Raw genomic sequence first — 19822 nt, forward strand, 5'->3', positions numbered from 1 at the left:
ACTTTGCTTCTATCCTCACCCAAAAGATTCTTGCTTCATAGGGTGGGATTTCCAAAAGCGCTCACCACTGCAGCCAATGGAAATGTTACCAAGGGGAGCAGAATTAGGCCAACTCTGATTACATTTAAAAATCCCACCTATGGTGGCTATTCCCGAACCCAGGGAGGGCCAGACACAGCTTCCCCCAGAGCCCATCAGTGCCCCTCCCAAAATATTATCAGGGAAGGTTGGTAAAATGAGGTGCAGAGGGCTAGGAACTCTTCTGTCCATGCCTTAGTGCCTTGCACATAGTGTTTGTTTGACTAAGGACTACCGAGCTCTGGAGAATGATTCTTTATAGCAGGAGAATGTAATAACTTCAGCCGTGCTCTCTCATTACTAAATATTTCCCTTTCAACTCTCTCCCTTTTTCAGACAACTAATAATTAATAAATGGGACTGGGGGAGGTGAGGAGAGTGAAGCTGTATTCTGGCATACTGAACTGTACCAGGCCTCAAGCTAGATGATAATGATTCAGTAATCACAGCTCTCTGTGTAAATGTGCCAGAAATTCAGACACCTCTGGCAGCTATCACTTCAGAGAAGTGACGTTTGAGAATAAAACAGAAAGATAAACATCTCTTAAATGCCCACGGTAGGGGGAAAAAAGAGTCCAGGATTATTGTTGTTGTTTTTTTTCTCTAGAAACTTTCATGGGCTTCAGTCAAGCTCTGGGCTTCTCTACACTCTAAGTTACAGCTAATGGGTGTGATTTGCCTCTCACGTACAGAGGCAAAACTGGAGTAACATCCATGGAGTAAAACTGGTGTGACAGGAGAATCAGGACAGTCATTTCTTGTGGTTAACTTTCCATTACCTTTATGTAAACGAAATGAGAAGTAGCCATCATTCCAGCTACACTGGAGAACTTTGGTATTGACACCATTGGTTTGAACATCTAGATCATACATGAAATTATGTTTGTACACACACTGAGAACATTTAACATGCGTTCCCAGTACGGGCAGGATTGTCCGAGTTCTGAGCAAGCCTACACCTTCACTAGTTCCGTTTGATTGTTGCAGTGTTAGTGTAAACAGGTAATGTAGGTGTTGCAACTGCACCAGGTCAGTAAGTTCTCCCGGTACAATGTTAGAACGCTACTGCCTAACCCATAGGAGCAGTCACTTGGAGGAATCAGGAGTCATGTCACCCCAATTTTTTTCCTAATCTACTGATGCCTCTTTCATTGCAGTTTCAGGACTTGTGCATTTTCACTCAAGGTCCCCCTAATTTTATCCATGTGATTCACTGATGGCCCAAACTTCAGTGACAGCTCAGAACACTGGCTCTCTTACCCTCCCCTCCACCTGACAGCATCCAAATGGTACTTGCTCAAAATAATTTCTGCCCTCCAACTTTTCTTATTCTGGAAGATCTGAGAGTAGCTGAAGCAATATGAGATGCTCCTGGCTCTGTCCAGTATGTTCCTAATATCCCAGTCCCTAGAGGAGTAATACAAGTCACAAACTGCCCCCCCTCCCCCACTTCAGAATATTACATTTTAAATGTTACTGTGTGAGATCTGAAAATGAGACAGTGACTAAACTAGGCTGGATAATATGGGCACACTAAACCATTTCAGGAGCGCATAAACACTCAGCTGTGATGTTTAACCTTGAAATGGTTCAGCTGTCTAGTGTGGAGAGGATGTGAGGGTGTTCTCCCTCAAACTTCCCTGGTACTTCTTGTACCACAGGGGTTCTAAATTAACAAAAATCTGAGGCTTGTCTACAGCCTCTCTGCATGTCTCCTGCAGGTTCAGCTGATCTGAGGTCAAGATCCTAGAGCAGGGACATTTCAAAGGTTCATTTCAGGGAGTTCCAAAGCAGGCCCAGGATCTGGCCCTCAGACTCTCACCTTTACGGACCTAAGAGTGAATGCAGAGTAGATGTCATAAACTTTTCTTGTCTATCAATCGAAGTGATTCCATATCAGCGATGAACACTACAATGGACTTCCTGAACTAAGCGCAAGACAGGGAGGCCAGTTTAGAGAGGCTGAGCATCACTACCTCTGGCGGCTGATTACCTTGATTGCATTTTGTTTGTGTGTATCACAGTCCTGCCAACTCCCATTACTAGGATCTGACTCTGTTCCTTATGGTTGCACCCAGCCCAGTTGCTCTACTTCTTTCCAGAACTGAATGGGATACAGGAAGCCGGCTATTAAGTGTTCAGTGAACTTAAGTCCATCTATGATTCCCTATACAACTGAAGTATTACTCAAATGGAACGAACACTTGCCAAGTCTCAGCAGCTCCAGATGCTGGCTCCTACGTGGTCTGATTATTGCCTGCGAAATACCACTGCACTGTACAGCAGTAACAAACAATGTGCCTTCGTGGCAGCTGACTTCTCTTTTGAGTCAGAACCTGTGTCATGGGACATTTGTGACTGAGCTAGTTCTGTGGTGCCACCACTCTGCAGCAAAGAGGGCATATGGGATTTGCAGAAAGGCTGGCACGTGCATCATTATATAGGCTGCTCATGTAAAACTATCATTGCTTGGCACATACAGCCAAACCTAACCACCTGAACAGCTTGTAAGCAGGTATACTGCCAGCTGAACACATGGCCACAAATGTAAGCAGCAAGGAGGAGAGAGATCCAGTGACTAGTGAGGGACAGAGGCCTGTCTAAGAGCCCCCCAATTTCTCTGAACTGAAGTTATATACAAAAGGGAGGTGGCATTTTCAATTCAGCCTTCCACTAGAGATAACAAAAATAGTTTGTGTTGCCACTTATTGTTATGAGCCAGGTCCAACCACCTTTGTTTACCTGGATCAGTACCTTATTCTGCGAAGTACTTAAGTTAATATTCAAAATGAACATGGTTAGGAGAATCTGGTACTTCATGAATTATTACTATTAAATAAACAAGTATGACGCACCATTACTTTGCATGGGATCCCTGCCACATAATGTAGGTCCATTGTGCCACATAAGACATGGCTTTTTGCTGAAGACTGGAAATAGCAGAGAAAAGCTGTACATTGAGTTTGGTGTATATTAATGATTCTCTGTTTCTGGCAGCATGGGCTAGGCATTGTACAACCCAAAAATAGGCATAGGCCTTTCCCCTAAAAGTTACAGTATATAATTTCTTTAATGCGAGGATCTCAGAATGCATTGCAGATATTAATTAATAGGACTCATGACAACCCTGTGAGATGCATTGGTAATATAGCCAACCTTTTCAGGGCCAGATCCCTAGCCACTGTAACTTAGCACAGTTCTTTTGAAGTCAATGGAGGTTTGTTGGTTTACACCACCTGAAGATCTGACTCTCAAACTTTGATGCCTAAAGTTAGGCATCTAAATCAAAATGTAGACAGAAGCCTGATTTTCAGAGGTGCTGAGCATTTGCAATTCCCACTGAAATCAATGGGAGCTGTGGGTGCTGATTAAGACTTGACAATTCAAGAGTTAAGCAAAAGCTTTATTTGTTTTAGTCTCCCAAGCTTATAAAGACAAAATCCTCTGACCTGCTCTTTTTTATGCTGATTGATGATGATGAAAAAGTGAATGAGAATTTAGTTACCTTTCAAAAACGAAACAAAAACATACCCACCCTGGTTAAGTAGAATTTTGCAAGTCTGATTGATTTTGCCATGGGCCCCTGTTAATAGATATATATTTTTAAAGGATTTATTTTAAAACAAAACTGGGTAGTGAGTAGGAATGCTTTCCTGCAGGCTGGCAGAAGGATGCTGTTGGTATCACACATTTTAGCAGCTGGCGTGTTAATGAGACCATTTTTATTGAAATGAGATAAATACTATTAACATTTGTGGACTCCCAACTGATTTCTGAAGCATTTATTGAACTTCAAAAAGTTCTTCAAGATTCAATTAAAATATTTTTTAGATTCAATAGACAGAAAACCAAAGAATAGTCTGTAGTCACATTTACACTTCTCTGAACTGAAACTTACCTTTGTGTAGATGACTTTAAACAGTTTCCTCTTTTTTTAAATTTGTGCTCCAAATAATGATAAAAACAGTGTCTTTGAAACAGTTATAACGTAGTTCTACTGTTGTTGTTCTACTTTCTCATCCTTAAGAAGATGTTATTGTGTGTTTAGAGAATAGTATATGGGCTTCCATTATGCGATCTTTCTCTTGGCCATTTTTCTCAGTAAACTCTTACAAATAAAGTAATGGCAAGCAGATACAAAACAGCTGATGAAAAGAATAAAAAAGTTTCCTGTCTAGAGTGATAAAAGGAGCTGGTATCAAACTTCATCTTACATTTAGACTTTCCTGCACAGGTTTAGAATGCATTTTTTTTGTTTTAATTGATAGATTGTCAAGCAGCCCAAAAGGCTAGTCCATTCTAAAGATATCACTATTGATCTTCTCATGTTGGCAATAGATCTGACACAACAGACCAAATTCCACCCTATTGTAAGCCCGTGAAACTCCATTGACTTCAGCGGAGTTTCATCGAGCTTCACCAGAGCTCAAGCTGGCCTAATGCCTTTTGGTTAGTCTTCTGACACATTCTGTTATCAGTAGGATGGAGTAAATTATCCAGTGCTTTGATACTATGGTGATGGGCACTCTAGAAATAGCAAACACAGACAGATTGATAGCAACTTTAAAATATTTAAAAGAAAATCAAACTGTGTTTTGAAGACTATGTTAATCTAAGCAACACGTTAGACTGCAGTTGTTCAGTGGAGTCAAATTATAGACTACTAACCTACAAAATTTTATTTGCTTAAAACACCTTTTTGGCATAAAAAGTCAACTATTGTCTGCAAATGTGCATAAAGGTTGTAGATTACAACACATTAAAAATGATGGACCCCTTTATGTGGAAGCAAATCTGATTGAATAGCTGAGCTATGGGCCTAGTTCAGTCACTGGCAGTTTTGCTTTAGTAAGTAGTGAATAAGGAGATCTGGGGAGGTTTGGGGTTGATGGAGGTATATGAAGAAATATCGCCAGACTTTCAGGTATGACATTGCTGGCACAGTAGCAGCAAAAAATGATTTTCCCTCTGCCTGAAACTCACACGAAAGTTAGTGGGAGTTCTGGGTGTCAAAGAAAAACAGAACCAGGTCTGGTGTGTCTATGGTACATAGGAAAGGTATCATCATCATACTTTACATAATCTAAGTGCTACATAAACATTAACTCATTAATCAATCTGCACAATACCCCTGTGTGTATTTAGTTATAATCAGCCCCATTTAACAGATCCAGAGACCTAAGACAGAGTGCTTAAGGGATCCACCCATAATCACATAGCAAGTCAACTAGACTTAAAATTCAAGAGTTTCTGGCTCTCAGGTCTGTATTCAGTTGACTAGGCCACAGTGTATCATAAACATGCAATTATTTGCAAACTCTGTGCCAGCCAAAACTGGGAACAGTTCTGCTTTTCTTATATGCAGAATCCAAAATTACACCACTGCTTCTGGTTTCATCTTAGAGCTAACATGCTAATTGTTGGCCACAGTGCTTGTATCATCTTAACTGCTGCTACCAAAGTAAAAAAAGCCTACAATAAATACAAAAATAAACCAGTAGGTAATTCAAATAAAAGAACACTTACTTCATGCTATAAATATAGCCAAAGGCAGCTGATTTTGTCATCCTGCTTGAATCCATTCCCAAACTTTAAAAATAGAACCAAAGGAAGAAAAAAGGAAACCCAAAGAAACACACTGTCACTCCTGTGTTTTTAATAATAAACTTCCATTCCCCAAAATCTCCAAGCAGTCATAAAACCAGTACTTATGTGGTGAGAGTATGATACACAAGCAAGAGCAACCAGATCTCACATTTTGGGGAGGAAATGTGCTTCTCCCACTTAAAATATTTAAAGAAACAAATTAGTTAACAATCTGTAGGGACAGGAGGAAATGGAAGAGGGAGTTCTCCTTGGTAAGTGTGAAAGTGGCTTATCCTCTTTGGGTGCACTGAAGGGAAGGCGGAAAAGAACCATTCAAAGGGATAGATAAGAAGACCGAAAATATCACAATGCCACTATATAAATCCATGGTACGTCCACGCCTTGAATACAGCATGCAGTTCTGGTCACCCCGTCTCAAAAAAGATGGATTAGAATTGGAACTGATACAGAGAAGAGCAACAAAAATGATTAAGGGTATGGAACAGCTTCCATCTGAGGAGAGATTAAAAAGACTGGGACTGTTCATCTGAGAAAAGAGATAACTAAGGGATGTGGGGGTGGATGTGATAGAGATCTATGAAATCATGAATGGGGCGGAGAAAGTGAAGAGAGAAGTGTCATTTATCTCTTCACATAACACAAGAATCAGGGGTAGCCCAATGAAATTAATAGGCAGAAGGTGTAAAACAAATGTAAGGAAGTAATTAATCATACAACACACAGTCAACCTGTGGAACTCATTGCCAAAGTGTGCTGTGAAGTCCAAAAGTATACCTGTGTGCAGAAAAGAATTAGATAAGTTCATGGAGGATAGGTCCATCAACGGCTGTTAGCTAAGCTGTTCAGGGATGAAACCCCATGCTCTGAGTATCCATAAACCTCTGCTTGCCAGAAGCTGGGACTGAAAGACAGGGGATGGATCATGAAATAATTACCCTGTTCTGTTCATTCCCTCTGAAGGATCTGGCACTGACCACTGTTGGAAGATAGGATACTGGGCTAGATGGACCATTGGTCCAACCCAGCATGGCCGTTCTTATGCTCTTATGAGGGTGTACAGAGCCCCTTCCATCCCCAGTCCAACCACACAGGACCCACGTAGAATACAGACATTCGTGCTTCAGGGAGAGGACCACTGGCTAGTATGTGTGCTACCGCACTCCAAGGCCCCGCCCAGTTTGAGTTGAGCTCCACTCTGTCTGGCCGTGTTTGTGTCTGGCCTCAGTTTGCTGGGGGAGCACATTATGCTCCATCCTGCACAGGCAGCCCGCCTCCACGAGACCGCTATAGCTCCATATACACATGCACCAATGGACACACCTCCCCTCACCCAGTGCTCCAGACTGGAGCAAGGGCAGACTGACTCTAAAAAATTGTTGTCTGAACCCAGAGAGAGAAACTATTTGATCTGATTTTGGATTTATTACCTGGCAGCACATTGCTGCAGCTACTGTTACTACTAAATGAATAAACACCTATCGTAACCAAGACTTTTTTTGTAGACCTTAGTGCTACTCCACTCTACTGTCAGAGTGCTGTAGCCATCAGCAAGAGAAATAAACTGTCTACTCCCCTCTTCCTCATTATGGATTCTCTCTCTTGCTGTATAACTTGTTCCTCGTTGCAAACTTTAGGCACACAAAAATAGGGCCAAATTCTGTCTTCAGGTGCACTGCACATCCACACTGACTTTAGTGACGTTGCATGGGCATAACTCAGAGCAGATATGGACTACAGAGTGTGCATGTATGCAAAAATATTTTTGGGAGGTGAGAATTTAGGAAAACTATATTTTCACATCCTCCTGAGATTGAATGAATTGTATGTGTCACTTGTGAAAAAAATACAAATTCAGAGGACATAGGTAAATATGATAGTTGTTTCATTACACATTGTAACTGCATGTTTGTTTTCACTATTTAGCATTCTGGCAGAATTTGATTTATATCACTGTTGCTGCTACATGTATATAATTGGATCAAACTTAGTTGTGTGGAAGTTTTTGTCCTGTACTGGAATAACCTGCATTGATTATTTTTCTCATTTTTGAGGTGCATTACCTGTGCTTCGATGTATGACTTTAGTAAGATATAGCCACTGCACCAGAGCGGCGCATTGAATTAGCACCTCCAACCAATAGCCCTAGTGCTAAAGGCCTACAGGTCCACTGTAGCCACACCCCAGGCGCCTGGTTGCAGCACTCTCATTGGTACTTGGACAATAGAAAGGCCCCAAAAGGAAAAGGAAGCTATCCGAGCAACAAACCATTGCCTGTTGGCTGTTCCACTGACTGCCATGCTTTGCTGCTTTGCCTGGCCTTGCCTTGCCTTGCTGCCTTGTCTGACCTTACTCCCCAATGCACTGCCCCAGTCCCTTGAATTGGATCTTCTGGCTACTGACCCCTTCGAGAACTCTGACCAGCACCCTGGACTGCCTCTGATGCAGAGTGACCTGCCTGGTACCTGACCACCTGCGCACATGTGACGACTGCTCTGGACTGCCCCCTATCCTGCCTGGGCCACCGGATTTTGCAGGAGTTGACATGGTTGGAGAGGCCAGAATCCAGTTTCATTCCCATCTATTTACATACTACTTCCCTATTCTATTTTATTCGCTACACATTGCTAACTTCCACATCCCTCCCCTCGCCCAAGTCTCTGCCTTTACCTATTTTTGTTTATAAACTTCTACCTTTGCCCGTTTCTACTTTTTAAACTCCCTTTGCCTCACGCATTTTGGTAAGAGCTTTGCCTTCTTACTCAACAGCTGACTTTAGCCCCTAGGAATGCTGGGGATCCCCATGGTGGAATCCTCCAACACAGATTTAATTTCTTTCTTTCTTTCTTTCTTTCTTTCTTTCTTTCTTTCTTTTAAAGGAATATTTTCTAGTGGCAGGGACCTGCCCACAGGATCCAGCAGGTCAAGACAATCAGAACCAACAGGAGCTCGTTACAATTTGTCTTAAGTAGCAACCACTGACTGATCCAAGCACCACTTATCAAAATAGATGGAATTGCTGACTAGTATATGATCCATGGTAACTCCTGGAAACTGTTTAAAAACCAGAGCTGGTTCTAACACATAGGAAAAGTAGGTGGCAGTTGAATGGCAGCAAAATATTCAATTGTAGTTTTATCATGTGGGGGACATACATCTATTTGCCTCTGGCAAAGTGTACTCCAGAACTGGCACAGGTAAAGATTCTGTCCCTGATTACTCTGCCCTTTGACTGAGTTCTGGTCAAATGCCAGGAGCAGAAGGGGAAGTGGTTTGGTCTGGGACCTGCAAGGAGGGTTTCCAGAATAAATGGCTGGCTGAGAATGAGGAATCTGAGAGACAGGGCCAAATTCTGTCCTGATTTACACCAGCATAGTCCAATTTGTCTCATCATTTTAAAGATGGAATGAAAGGAAGCCTTTCTGGGAAGGATGGGTTTAAAAGACAGCCTGAAGAGACTTAGATAACCAACCATAATAAATGCGGAGGAGATGCAGAGAAATACCGAGCTGATGAAATAAAAAAATGAAAGTCAGAGTCAGTCCCACCACAACCAGACACACTGGAATTAGACAGCAGTCTGTGGCCTTGTGATGACTGTTGTTATTGAGCAATGACATTGGGCTCTGTCTGGCCCAAAGAGCGGGCTAGATTTTGACTTAGACTCATGACTGCAGGGACTAAGAACTCCCCTCCACCCCTTACAGCCATACTCAGGATACCAAAACCTATTCACCTGCTCGCTTCTGCCCCAGATCAAATGACCAGGGAATATTTGGAGCATTGGCTCCTGCCCACATCCCTACTTGATGGCCAGGGACTGGGTAGCTGACATAGCACTTGGTTTGGGGGGTAGTAATTTGTAGCTCTCATAGATCAGCAGTAACGTCTAGACCCTGAAAGGTATTTAGGCACCTAACGCCCATTGATTTCAGTGGAAGTTAGGAGCTTAAATACTTCTGTGGATCTGGGCCTAAATAACTAATCCCAACTCCCCCCGAAGCAAGGAGGAAGTAGGGGAGGGATTCTGACTCACAGTTGAGTCTCTGAGTCACAGTGCCTTACAGGGCTAGTTTGGAGTTGGTGCAGCATCTGCACCAGCTCTTGCTCAGGGCCGTGCCTGAAGGCAGAATCAAGGAAGCATAGTCTCTGCAGGAGAACCGTAGGACCCAGTTCTGTCAGCCTTACTCATGCTGAACAGTGTCTTATTCTGCCAGGAGTCCCATGGACATCAGTGGGACTCCTCAGGGAGTAAAGCCCCTCTTGGCATAAGGGTGCCAGAAGCCGGCCCTACAGAATTTCCTGACAATGGGCCTGCACCATACACCAGCTGAGAGTCTGACTTGAAGTGGTTCAGTCATCTTCAGGGGAATGATTGTTGAAAGTTTTTTCAGAAGAAATGGTCTCTCAGCAGAGAGAGGTCCAAAATCAGAACCTTTTATCTGAACCAGTCTTTCCCCTGAACTGTGAACTGGAGCCTGCATCTTATTCAAACCTGATTTCACAAAAACAAGCCACAACTGCTGAGGTGTGGCAAAATCTAAAACTTCCTTATCAACAGTGCTCACAAATATGCATATAAAACCAGTTACAGTGAAACTTTTCTTAACTGACCACTCAAGGGATCAATGATCTGCTATTAAAAGTGAAGCAGAATCATATTCAGTATGTCTGAGACATTTAGGGTGAGCTCTTACGTCAGAGGGCTACCTAATAAGATATATAATACTGAGCTCTTATATAGCACTGTTTGGCCCAGATCCTGAAAAGAATATAGGTGCCTAACTCCCACTGATTTCAATGCAATGTATTATTTTTAAAACATCATGATTTTTAAGTCAATCTCATTATTTTGGGGGCCCCTGACTTGAGTTTTGAACACTTGGCATTGTCAAGTCTGTTTTCTTCAATAAATAGTTTTGGTGCTTGTTTCTCAAAGCCACTTTGCCCAGTTTAGATATTTCTTTAAAAATAAAATGAGCAGGAATGTTTAAGAAAAATCTTCCAAATTGATTATTGACCATGTAAACCTTTCACAGACCTGTGCAACCTCAGAATGGTGCACATGGAATTAGAGAACTGCCGTGACTAGGAGCTGTAATAAATTGCCCAATTGTGTTGTGTAGTTAAAGATAGTCATAATACTCTAGTTGTCTTGCAGGGTTCCCACTCCTTAGTGAGACATCAATCCATCCCAGACCACTACATCCTGCTGATAGCTGTTTATTTGTTAATAAATAATGAGTCATTCTGTAGTTCTTCCTACGACTTGTACAAATGCTTTGCCAAGTTTTCCACTTCCAGGGATTCAACATTTTCGCTGGTCGTCTGCCACCAAAGCTAAGTGAAATGATCTTGCTAGGTCTCCTGCCTGCACAAACACATTTCAGCAATGGAATGGATAGAGTGAGTTATTCTATTTTTGTTGGGTTTTTTTTGCTGGAGTAGACTCCCCAACAATGAAATAATTTGCTTTCATTATTAATAAAATAACACTTTGCACTTAGGGCCTGATCCAGAAATCAATAGAAAGATCCCACTGACTTGAATGGGCTTTGGCTCAGGTCCATAGAGAGTCTTTCATTCAAAGATCTTAGAGCATTTCAATTATTACAGCTTTACAACACCGAATTAAATATTATTATACTCATTCATAAATGGAGGCACAGGAAGATGAAATGACTTGTCCCTGATCACAAAATGGATTCAGTAGCAGACTCGGGAATGGAAGCTAGCAGTCCCATCTCCCCACTACCTTGCTAACAACGTAACACACTAACCAGACCCCATTCCCTATCTTAAATATATAGGCATAAAATCCAGAAAGAACATAAAATGCATAGGTTAAGTGGAAATGGATCTGGATAGATGGTAGTCTGAAGGACTGATTTCTGTAAAAAATATCAGCAAATGCTCAAATAGCCTTCACCTTGACACTGAAAACAACAGAGTGTGCGAAGGCTAGCAATCTAAATAGTTTATTTAAATAACCAGAGACTAGTGGATTCTCTTTCCTTTTAATTTAAAAGCATAATCCAGTATGTGACATGTCAGATGTTCACTAGGTCTCAGGGCATGGCTGAATGTTTGTGAATTTCTTATTGATACATAGCATGCAATCCAGTATGCCTGGATTGACTGTATAAAGATGACTAGTAAAAAAGATACTAGTCTATAATAACTCATAAAATAAAATAGAATTCCTGATCTGATTAGTGTTTAAGCAAACTATCTTGCAACATATACATGCAAAGTATTTCCTGTGTGACCTTGCATACCTCACTTCACCACTTTCTGCCTCCATTTTCCCCATTTGTGAAATGGAACTAATAGTCCTTAACTCTGTGTGAAGTAGTTATGTAAAAGCACTGAAGGGAGATTATCAATGTCAAGTGCTACATAGGTGCTAAGTATTATTTGTACTGCAGGTGACAAGGTAGAGTAGTGGCTGAAGCTCTCTCTCTAACATATCAGTGCTGTGCATGAACTCGCTAACAGAGCTGACTGGAGGACAGCAATTCTGTTCCTTGGCAACTTTTGAGATTTCACAATTTGTTTTTGTTCCACATTGGAATGAGCACAAACCCTTACAGAACATTAATTTTCATGGTGTGTGTGAGTCACGCTGTTGCTGGGTGGTTACAGTACTTGCATGGGATGTGGGAGACCTAGGGTCAAGTGTCTGCTCTGTAGGATTTGGATATACTATTGCTCTTATATAAATCCATGGTATGCCCACATCTCGAATACTGCATACAGATGTGGTCTCCTCATCTCAAAAAAGATATACTGGCATTAGAAAAGGTTCAGAAAAGGGCAACTAAAATGATTAGGGGTTTGGAGAGGGTCCCATATGAGGAAAGATTAAAGAGGCTAGGACTCTTCAGCTTGGAAAAGAGGAGACTAAGGAGGGATATGATAGAGGTATATAAAATCATGGGTGATGTGGAAAAAGTGGATAAGGAAAAGTTATTTACTTATTTCCATAATACAAGAACTAGGGGTCACCAAATGAAATTAATAGGCAGCAGGTTTAAAACAAACAAAAGGAAGTTCTTCTTCACGCAGCGCACAGTCAACTTGTGGAACTCCTTACCTGAGGAGGTTGTGAAGGCTAGGACTATAACAGCGTTTAAAAGGGAACTGGATAAATTCATGGTGGTTAAGTCCATAAATGGCTATTAGCCAGGATGGGTAAGGAATGGTGTCCCTAGCCTCTGTTTGTCAGAGGATGGAGATGGATGGCAGGAGAGAGATCACTTGATCATTGCCTGTTAGGTTCACTCCCTCTGGGGCACCTGGCATTGGCCACTGTCGGTAGACAGGATACTGGGCTAGATGGACCTTTGGTCTGACCTGGTACGGCTGTTCTTATGTTCTTATGAGTGATCTGGAATGGAATAAAACTCAGCTGTGAATCAGGCAGAGCACAGGCTTGAATCTGGCTTTCCCATCTCCTGGGTCTGTACCCTAACCTGCGGGATATTGAACATGAGCGAGTCCCTCCCTTGCATTCCTGGCAAACTTTTATTGAAACAGATACATCTCTGTGAAATGATCCAGCTTTGATGACATTGCTTTCTTTCACCTATAGTGCCATTCTGCTGTGACTGAATGCACCCCTATATTCAGCAAAGAATCCTGTGGCACCTTATAGACTAACAGACGTTTTGCAGCATGAGCTTTCGTGGGTGAATACCCACTTCTTCGGATGCAAGAAGAAGAAGTGGGTATTCTTGCATCCGAAGAAGTGGGTATTCACCCACGAAAGCTCATGCTGCAAAACGTCTGTTAGTCTATAAGGTGCCACAGGATTCTTTGCTGCTTCTACAGAACCAGACTAACATGGCTACCCCTCTGATACTTGACCCCTATATTCACACACTGCACACCCCTGTAATCTTTGTACAAGGTATCATTTGAACACTAATAACTTGCTGGTCAATAATATCATGGTGAAATATATGTAGCAACATTATATGTAAATGTATGGATTCCCCCAAATGATGTTGGTAGCACATGTTCAAACCCATGTAGCCCCAATTAGGCAGAACAAAGGCATGTGTGTTTACCTATAAGTAAACAAGGTCCTTAAAACAGCAAGAGTGAGACAAGGCAAATCTTTATTTTAGCAAACAATAGGTGAACAAATGGGTGAATGAAATTACTATATACCAGTCAAGGGGCTGGAATATTTCTTCTCTTGCCCCTCTCCCAAATCCCAGGTGGTGGATGGGGTTAATGAGAGAAACTTCCAGACTAGATCCAGATCCACACCTTTGGACAAAGACGCCAAGTGCCTAAACCTCCTTGGCAGGAAGAGTTGTTCTTTGACTGCCCTTCAGTTTCAAGTAGTAAACTACCAAAAATGATTTTAATAACTATGCAAAACTTACTCATTTTATTAATGATTTGCTACAGGATAAGGGGGATCCGTTCACAATTTCTGAGGGCTAGCTGATAGCAATGACTTCTTCAAAGGCTGCCTTCAAGGCTGCTGAGACAGCTTCACATTTTTTAGCCACTGCTATTGTGAGCTACAAAACACAGTGGAAAATCTCCCATTCAAAGGACAAAAGCTGTTCAGCTGTGATACTGACCCCTCACTTCACTGCCTCAAGGATTTGAGGGCTACCCTGGTTGCTTGGAATGTACATACCTGGAAAAGAGACATTTCAGTAAATCCCAGACAGCACGACGACCCTGGCCATTCCAACATCAACAACACCAGGCCTATTCCAGACCTACTGAGCCTCCCTGAAGGAGATCCTGGCCTCATAGGAAAGGGACAACTCCAATAACAACCTCCCTACTCCGGCCTGTCCCAAGCAGCCATTCTGATGGCCTGGACAAGGGCAACAAACAATCCCCTTCTCTGAATGTGCTGTGCAAACCCAACCTCCACCTCATACATTTCCTACCCTCTTGGGAACTTATCACCATGCACAGGTGGATTTCAGAGGTTGTGGCTACAAGTTTTTTATAGTTACTGCATCCACTTTCACTCTTCCTCATTCCTCCCACTTTCCCCTTCAGGGACCCCTCTTAGGAGAATCTCTTGAATCAGGAATTTCAGTCCCTCTTCAGTCTGGGAGCAATAGAACCAGTTCCTCCAGAATTTGTGGGAAGAGGCTTTTACTCCAAATATTTCCTGGTTTCCTAAAGAAACGGTGGTTGGAGACCAATTCTAGACCTCAGTAACCTGAATATCTGTATCCTTTCACAGTCTTTCAGGATGGAGACTCTTGCTACCATAATCCCATCCCTAAACCAGGCAGATTGGTTTACTGTACTCAAACTTCAAGACATGTATTTTGACTTCATTATACGTAGACATAGACATTTTCTGTGCTTCGTCGTTGGCTCAGAGCATTATCAATACCATGGCCTCAGGGGTTTTCAAAAAGGCCCTCTCAGTAGTTATAGCTCAGCTACATCAGGATTCAATGCAATCTTTCCCTACCTAGATGATTGGCTTACGTAAGAACAGACATACTGGGTCAGATCAATGGTTCATCTAGCCTAGTATCCTGTCTTCCGACAGTGGCCAATGACAGGTGCTTCAGAGGGAATGAACAGAACAGGTAATCATCAAGTGATCCATTCCCTGTCACTCAGAGCATGGTTTTGCATCCCAGCCCATCCTGGCTAACAGCCATTGATGGACCTGTCCTCCATGAACTTACTTATTTCTTTTTTGAACCCTGTTATAGTCTTGGCCTTCTTGAGGGACACTTTGCTTCTGAAGTACCATCAGCAATCCACAGAGCTCACATCTTGTTTCAGTCTCTCAGCTTCCTTATCAACCCAGGGAAGTCCACACTGATTCAGAGAATAGATTTTATTGGCACTACCCTGGCTGCCAAAACTGCCAGAGCCTATCTGCTGGGGAACAGGTTCTCCGCCATATCCAATTTAGTCACTAACCTACAGATGAGGCCTCAGACAACAGTAAGGCCCTGCCTTCAGATCTTATGTGGGCCTTAACATTTATTACGCCACATGAGATGCTACATCTTTGATGTCTTCAGGCTGGCTTTGAATTGTGTATACCCCATATAAGCACAGCTTTCCCAATTAAGTTTACATACCCCCACAGATTCTAGACTCCCTTAGGTAGTGAAAAGACCCCATGAAGATATGTGTGGGAGTCCCATTCTCTTGCCTGCCACCAACATGAATAATCACAATGGATGCCTTCCTCCTAGGGTGGGGAATTTACTTATCTTTCAGTAAGTAAGTAATTTCCCATCCTCCTTCCCCTGTGCTGTGGAGCCTGCAGCTCTGTAGTAGAGAAGGAACTGGAGTGATGATGGGTCCATTCCTCCTTCTGTGCCCTGGGGCTTTGGGGCACAAGGCTGCCTGGTGCACAGGTGCAGATCTGTGGACACTGCTAATTCAAATCTCCAATCAAGAGTGTGTGGGCACATGCACATCCCACGGGGAGCACACATAGGGACAAAACACCCTGAAGAAGTCAAGTTACTGAAAGGTATGTACCCTCTCCTTTGGCACCTTAATTAGTAACCTTACTTTCAAGTGCCTGAGCTCCAAGGAGCTCCTGTTGACTTCAAGTGAGTTATTTGTGGAGTCAGGGTATCACCAATTGGCCCTACCCTAGTTACTCTGTGCATAGTCTCCTTTTTAGAAAACTGCAGTATTATGGAAAAATTACAACCAGTTTCCATTGCTGCTCTGAATGGAAGCTTATTTCATAACCTTCCTGCCTTCTTTATATGTCTGTGTTTTAAAACAGATGGCTGCTCTTCTATCATGCCACTTGGGCTATGGAATTTGTGTGCTGGTAGGAGAACCCCGTTCAGGATCACAGATCTCCTTTGACCCTTTGCTGCTGTTCACTGGGCGTCAATGGAAAGTGAGTTTGATTGGAGTTAAGCAGAAGTGGCAGTCCTAGTGCTCTGATGTACTTGTGAAATTCACAGAGTCTGAATATTCATCTTGATTTCATAGTTATACAAGGAAAAGGTCCTGCTGCCAGAGAATAGCCAGAGATGGAAGCTACACGTTGCATATACATTGCTTAGTATGGAACAAAGTGGATAAAAATTGATGATTTAAAAAAAATATATTTTTAATTTAAATTGGATTTTTATTTAAATTAAATACATTTTTTCTTTTTAAAAATAAGCCTATCTAAAAATGACATTTGAAATTATGACAACATCTGTAAAATAATTTGCACTAAATAAAAAAATATGAAGCAGTACATGTTTGCTGCTGAAGTTTCAAAGAAAGTCAAACCACTGAACTGGTAGAGGTCACTGGCTAAGCACCTGGAACTAGAATGTGCTGAACTGCTAACCCAGCTTTTGACAGCAGTAACCTCTTCCGCAGGGGCAAGGATTATATATACTTCATATCAGTTTACTCAACTAGTTCAGTTCAATGACTTGTTCATTCAAAGTTAAGAAATCAGTGGGGAGTTGAAAAAGCAGAAAACCTTGTTTTCCCTGTTCCTATCTATGTATAAAAACTAGGTGTGAGAGGATGAGATCTAAAATATTGAAGGACATTGTGACTAGAAAGAATCACGTTTAGTCACTAACTACAGATCATACTTTCTTAGTTTAATAAATCAGTTAGTTTTAAATGCAAACTGTTTGGACAACTTTTTTCTCAGCACATTAAAGTAATCAAAAAAAAATTAAAAGCTGTTTTTGCACATTTCTATTTGAATTCCAGTTTCCAGTCAAATAGAACTTGACACAAATCAGAAATGGTCACTATCTAGTAAATAAGAAATACATCACTCACCATTTTGGAAAATAACAAAAAAGTACAAATGAAAACAAGATTAAAATTCATTATTTCAATCAAGGTTTTCTGATTGCAGATTTAAATCAGGGATTTAAGTAATTTTTTGTTTAAATTAATTCACCCTGGTATGGATACACTGGTGCTGCTGGTCTCATTAGCAAGAATTCTGGAAACAAAACACAAAGGGTCAAACTGAGTCTTCATACTCTCAGTCCGGTGAGCTCATTATCGCTCCCAGGTGTTGTGGTGCTGATTTGAGCCCTGAATGCTAATGCACTACACTGCTGTGTGAAGCAGAATTAATTGTTGTTGTAAGCACATCTGCAGCTAACGCCATCTTCATCTTGATTTGATGAACTTGATTTTTCTTCCCCTTCCATCTTTTTAAATGAATGTCACATTCTACAAAGGTTTCTCTTCTTTACATGGCAATGTGCAATGCAATAGGGTGCCTGTTGTTTTTTTTTAAAGGGTGGAAGTTGAAAGTTCCTTTCCTCAAACTGATGTCTGATTACATGAACAAGAAGTGTAACACAGATGCATTAATAACCCTCACTTTGCCTTTTGATGAAAATCAGTTAAGGATTCTAATTGCTGTGGGCAGGGAAAAGGTGAGATATTTTAGTTATTCATCTAAACGATAATTTCTTGAGTCAGTCTGATGTATGCATTTCTAGAGACAGATTCTGCCATTTCTTCACTCGTTCTTGTGATAAATAAGAGAGGGATTCAAAATGGAAATGGGTCCAGATCCCAGTTTTCCACAAACTTTCAGCATGTTTGTATTTGAAGCTTGTATCTATCTTTATAAGGAGTTTAAATAAGCATCCTGAATCCAATCATTCCTGAAACTTGAAGAAACCTGAGATCAAGACCTGAACCTCATGACTCGGGTCTATCTGTCATATAGAAATAGAAAGATAGTGGCCTGTCACTATGAGAATTCTGTGTGCTTGGAAACCCTGAAAATCAGGCAACTTATTCAGGAGCCTAAATACTTAATTTAGGTACCTAGCTTTAGGCACTTAAGTCTGAAATTTTGGGAATACAGCCTACATGAAGATTTAGGAGACATGGTCCTTATTCGCTGGAAAAGGTTTACTTCTCTGTTTCAGTGGCCAATTTGTGTTGCATAGCTAACAGAGTGGAGTTATGAAAATAATTGAAGAAGGAGAAAGGCTTGTTGTTCTTGATATATAGGGCATGATTTATGTGTATGAAGTCCATCTTGATGTGTGTGGAATATTGTTTAACAAACATGTTAACTCTTCCATTTTCTGTTTCAGTATTCGCAGCATTCTGTTGTTTGAAGCTCCTGATCAATGACGAGTGAGATGTGAGCAGCACAGCGCTTCTCCTTCAGAATCACCTGCCTGACTCCTTCTCATTATAAAATCAACCTACTAATAAAAAAATTGACTAATCTTTACTTCTAGAGATGTATAAGTCTAAACTTGGAAACATATGAATAGATTTAGGAGCCATTTTGGTTTGGAACTAAGAATTCAAAAATGCGTCCATAGCTTTGAAGTGTGTGAAAGAGAGCAGTGCATGTAGGAAGGAGGTTATCCTGGAGATGGGTCTGTTTCCAAGTTATTCAGAATTAAACTAAATTAGCCACTTCATCACGTAATTAAAATAGCTCAATTGGAACCTCCCTGAGTAAGATTTTTGTTAGCATGGGTTTCACATTTTGACCTTCTGTTAATGTAATGTTTAATTAAATGTATGAAAACTAGTTTTCTAATTGCTTCTTCCTTTGCATGTTCTCTTGTGATCTCTACTGCAAACATTGTGTAAATGTATCAGGATCAAAAATAAAGTTAACTAATTCAAACTTTGTGTTTGCACCTCCTTAACAGGTGGGGATATCATGAATATGGATTACTGTAATAAGAGAAATTCTCAGCATATTGATCAGTATGCTGCTGTCTGCTCTCCCCTGAGCATATTACCCTGCTGCGAAATCATCTAGAAACTGGGAGGATTTACTGACAGCTTATGTCTGAGAGTATCAATGCTACTGTAGGCTGACAGTCTGTTCAGAAGGAGCACCCAGTCCTTTTGCCTGTTGACATAATGTTACTGTTCCGTCTTGGAATTTGGAGTGTTGTATGTCTCTAGTTTCAGATGTAATTCCCCCTCCCAGCTCTGTGACTTCATCTGTCCATCCTGTATAGATTATGATAGGATTTCATTGGTCAATGTGTCATCCCACCATATTTCAGAAATAACTGTTTATAGAGTATCAGAGGGGTAGTTGTGTTAGTCTGGATCTGTAAAAAGTGACAAAGAGTCCTGAGGCACCTTATAGACTAACAGACGTATTGGATCATAAGCTTTCATGGGTGAATACGAAGTG

General features: G+C 41.4%; 1 protein-coding gene across 1 annotated transcript in view; it reads left to right on the forward strand.

Annotated features, from left to right (window-relative positions):
• Window positions 1-19113, forward strand: part of LOC120406327 (alcohol dehydrogenase 1-like) — a 69069-nt gene extending 49956 nt beyond the window's left edge. The window contains exons 2-3 of the mRNA XM_039540997.1: window positions 16439-16558; window positions 18747-19113. Coding sequence (XP_039396931.1) covers window positions 16439-16558; window positions 18747-18770 — 144 coding nt within the window. The 3' untranslated portion in view covers window positions 18771-19113. The remainder of the gene's footprint in view (window positions 1-16438; window positions 16559-18746) is intronic.
• Window positions 19114-19822: the final 709 nt, after the last annotated feature.

The sequence above is a fragment of the Mauremys reevesii genome, linkage group 5, assembly GCF_016161935.1.
Source record: "Mauremys reevesii isolate NIE-2019 linkage group 5, ASM1616193v1, whole genome shotgun sequence".
Lineage (NCBI taxonomy): Eukaryota > Metazoa > Chordata > Testudines > Geoemydidae > Mauremys > Mauremys reevesii.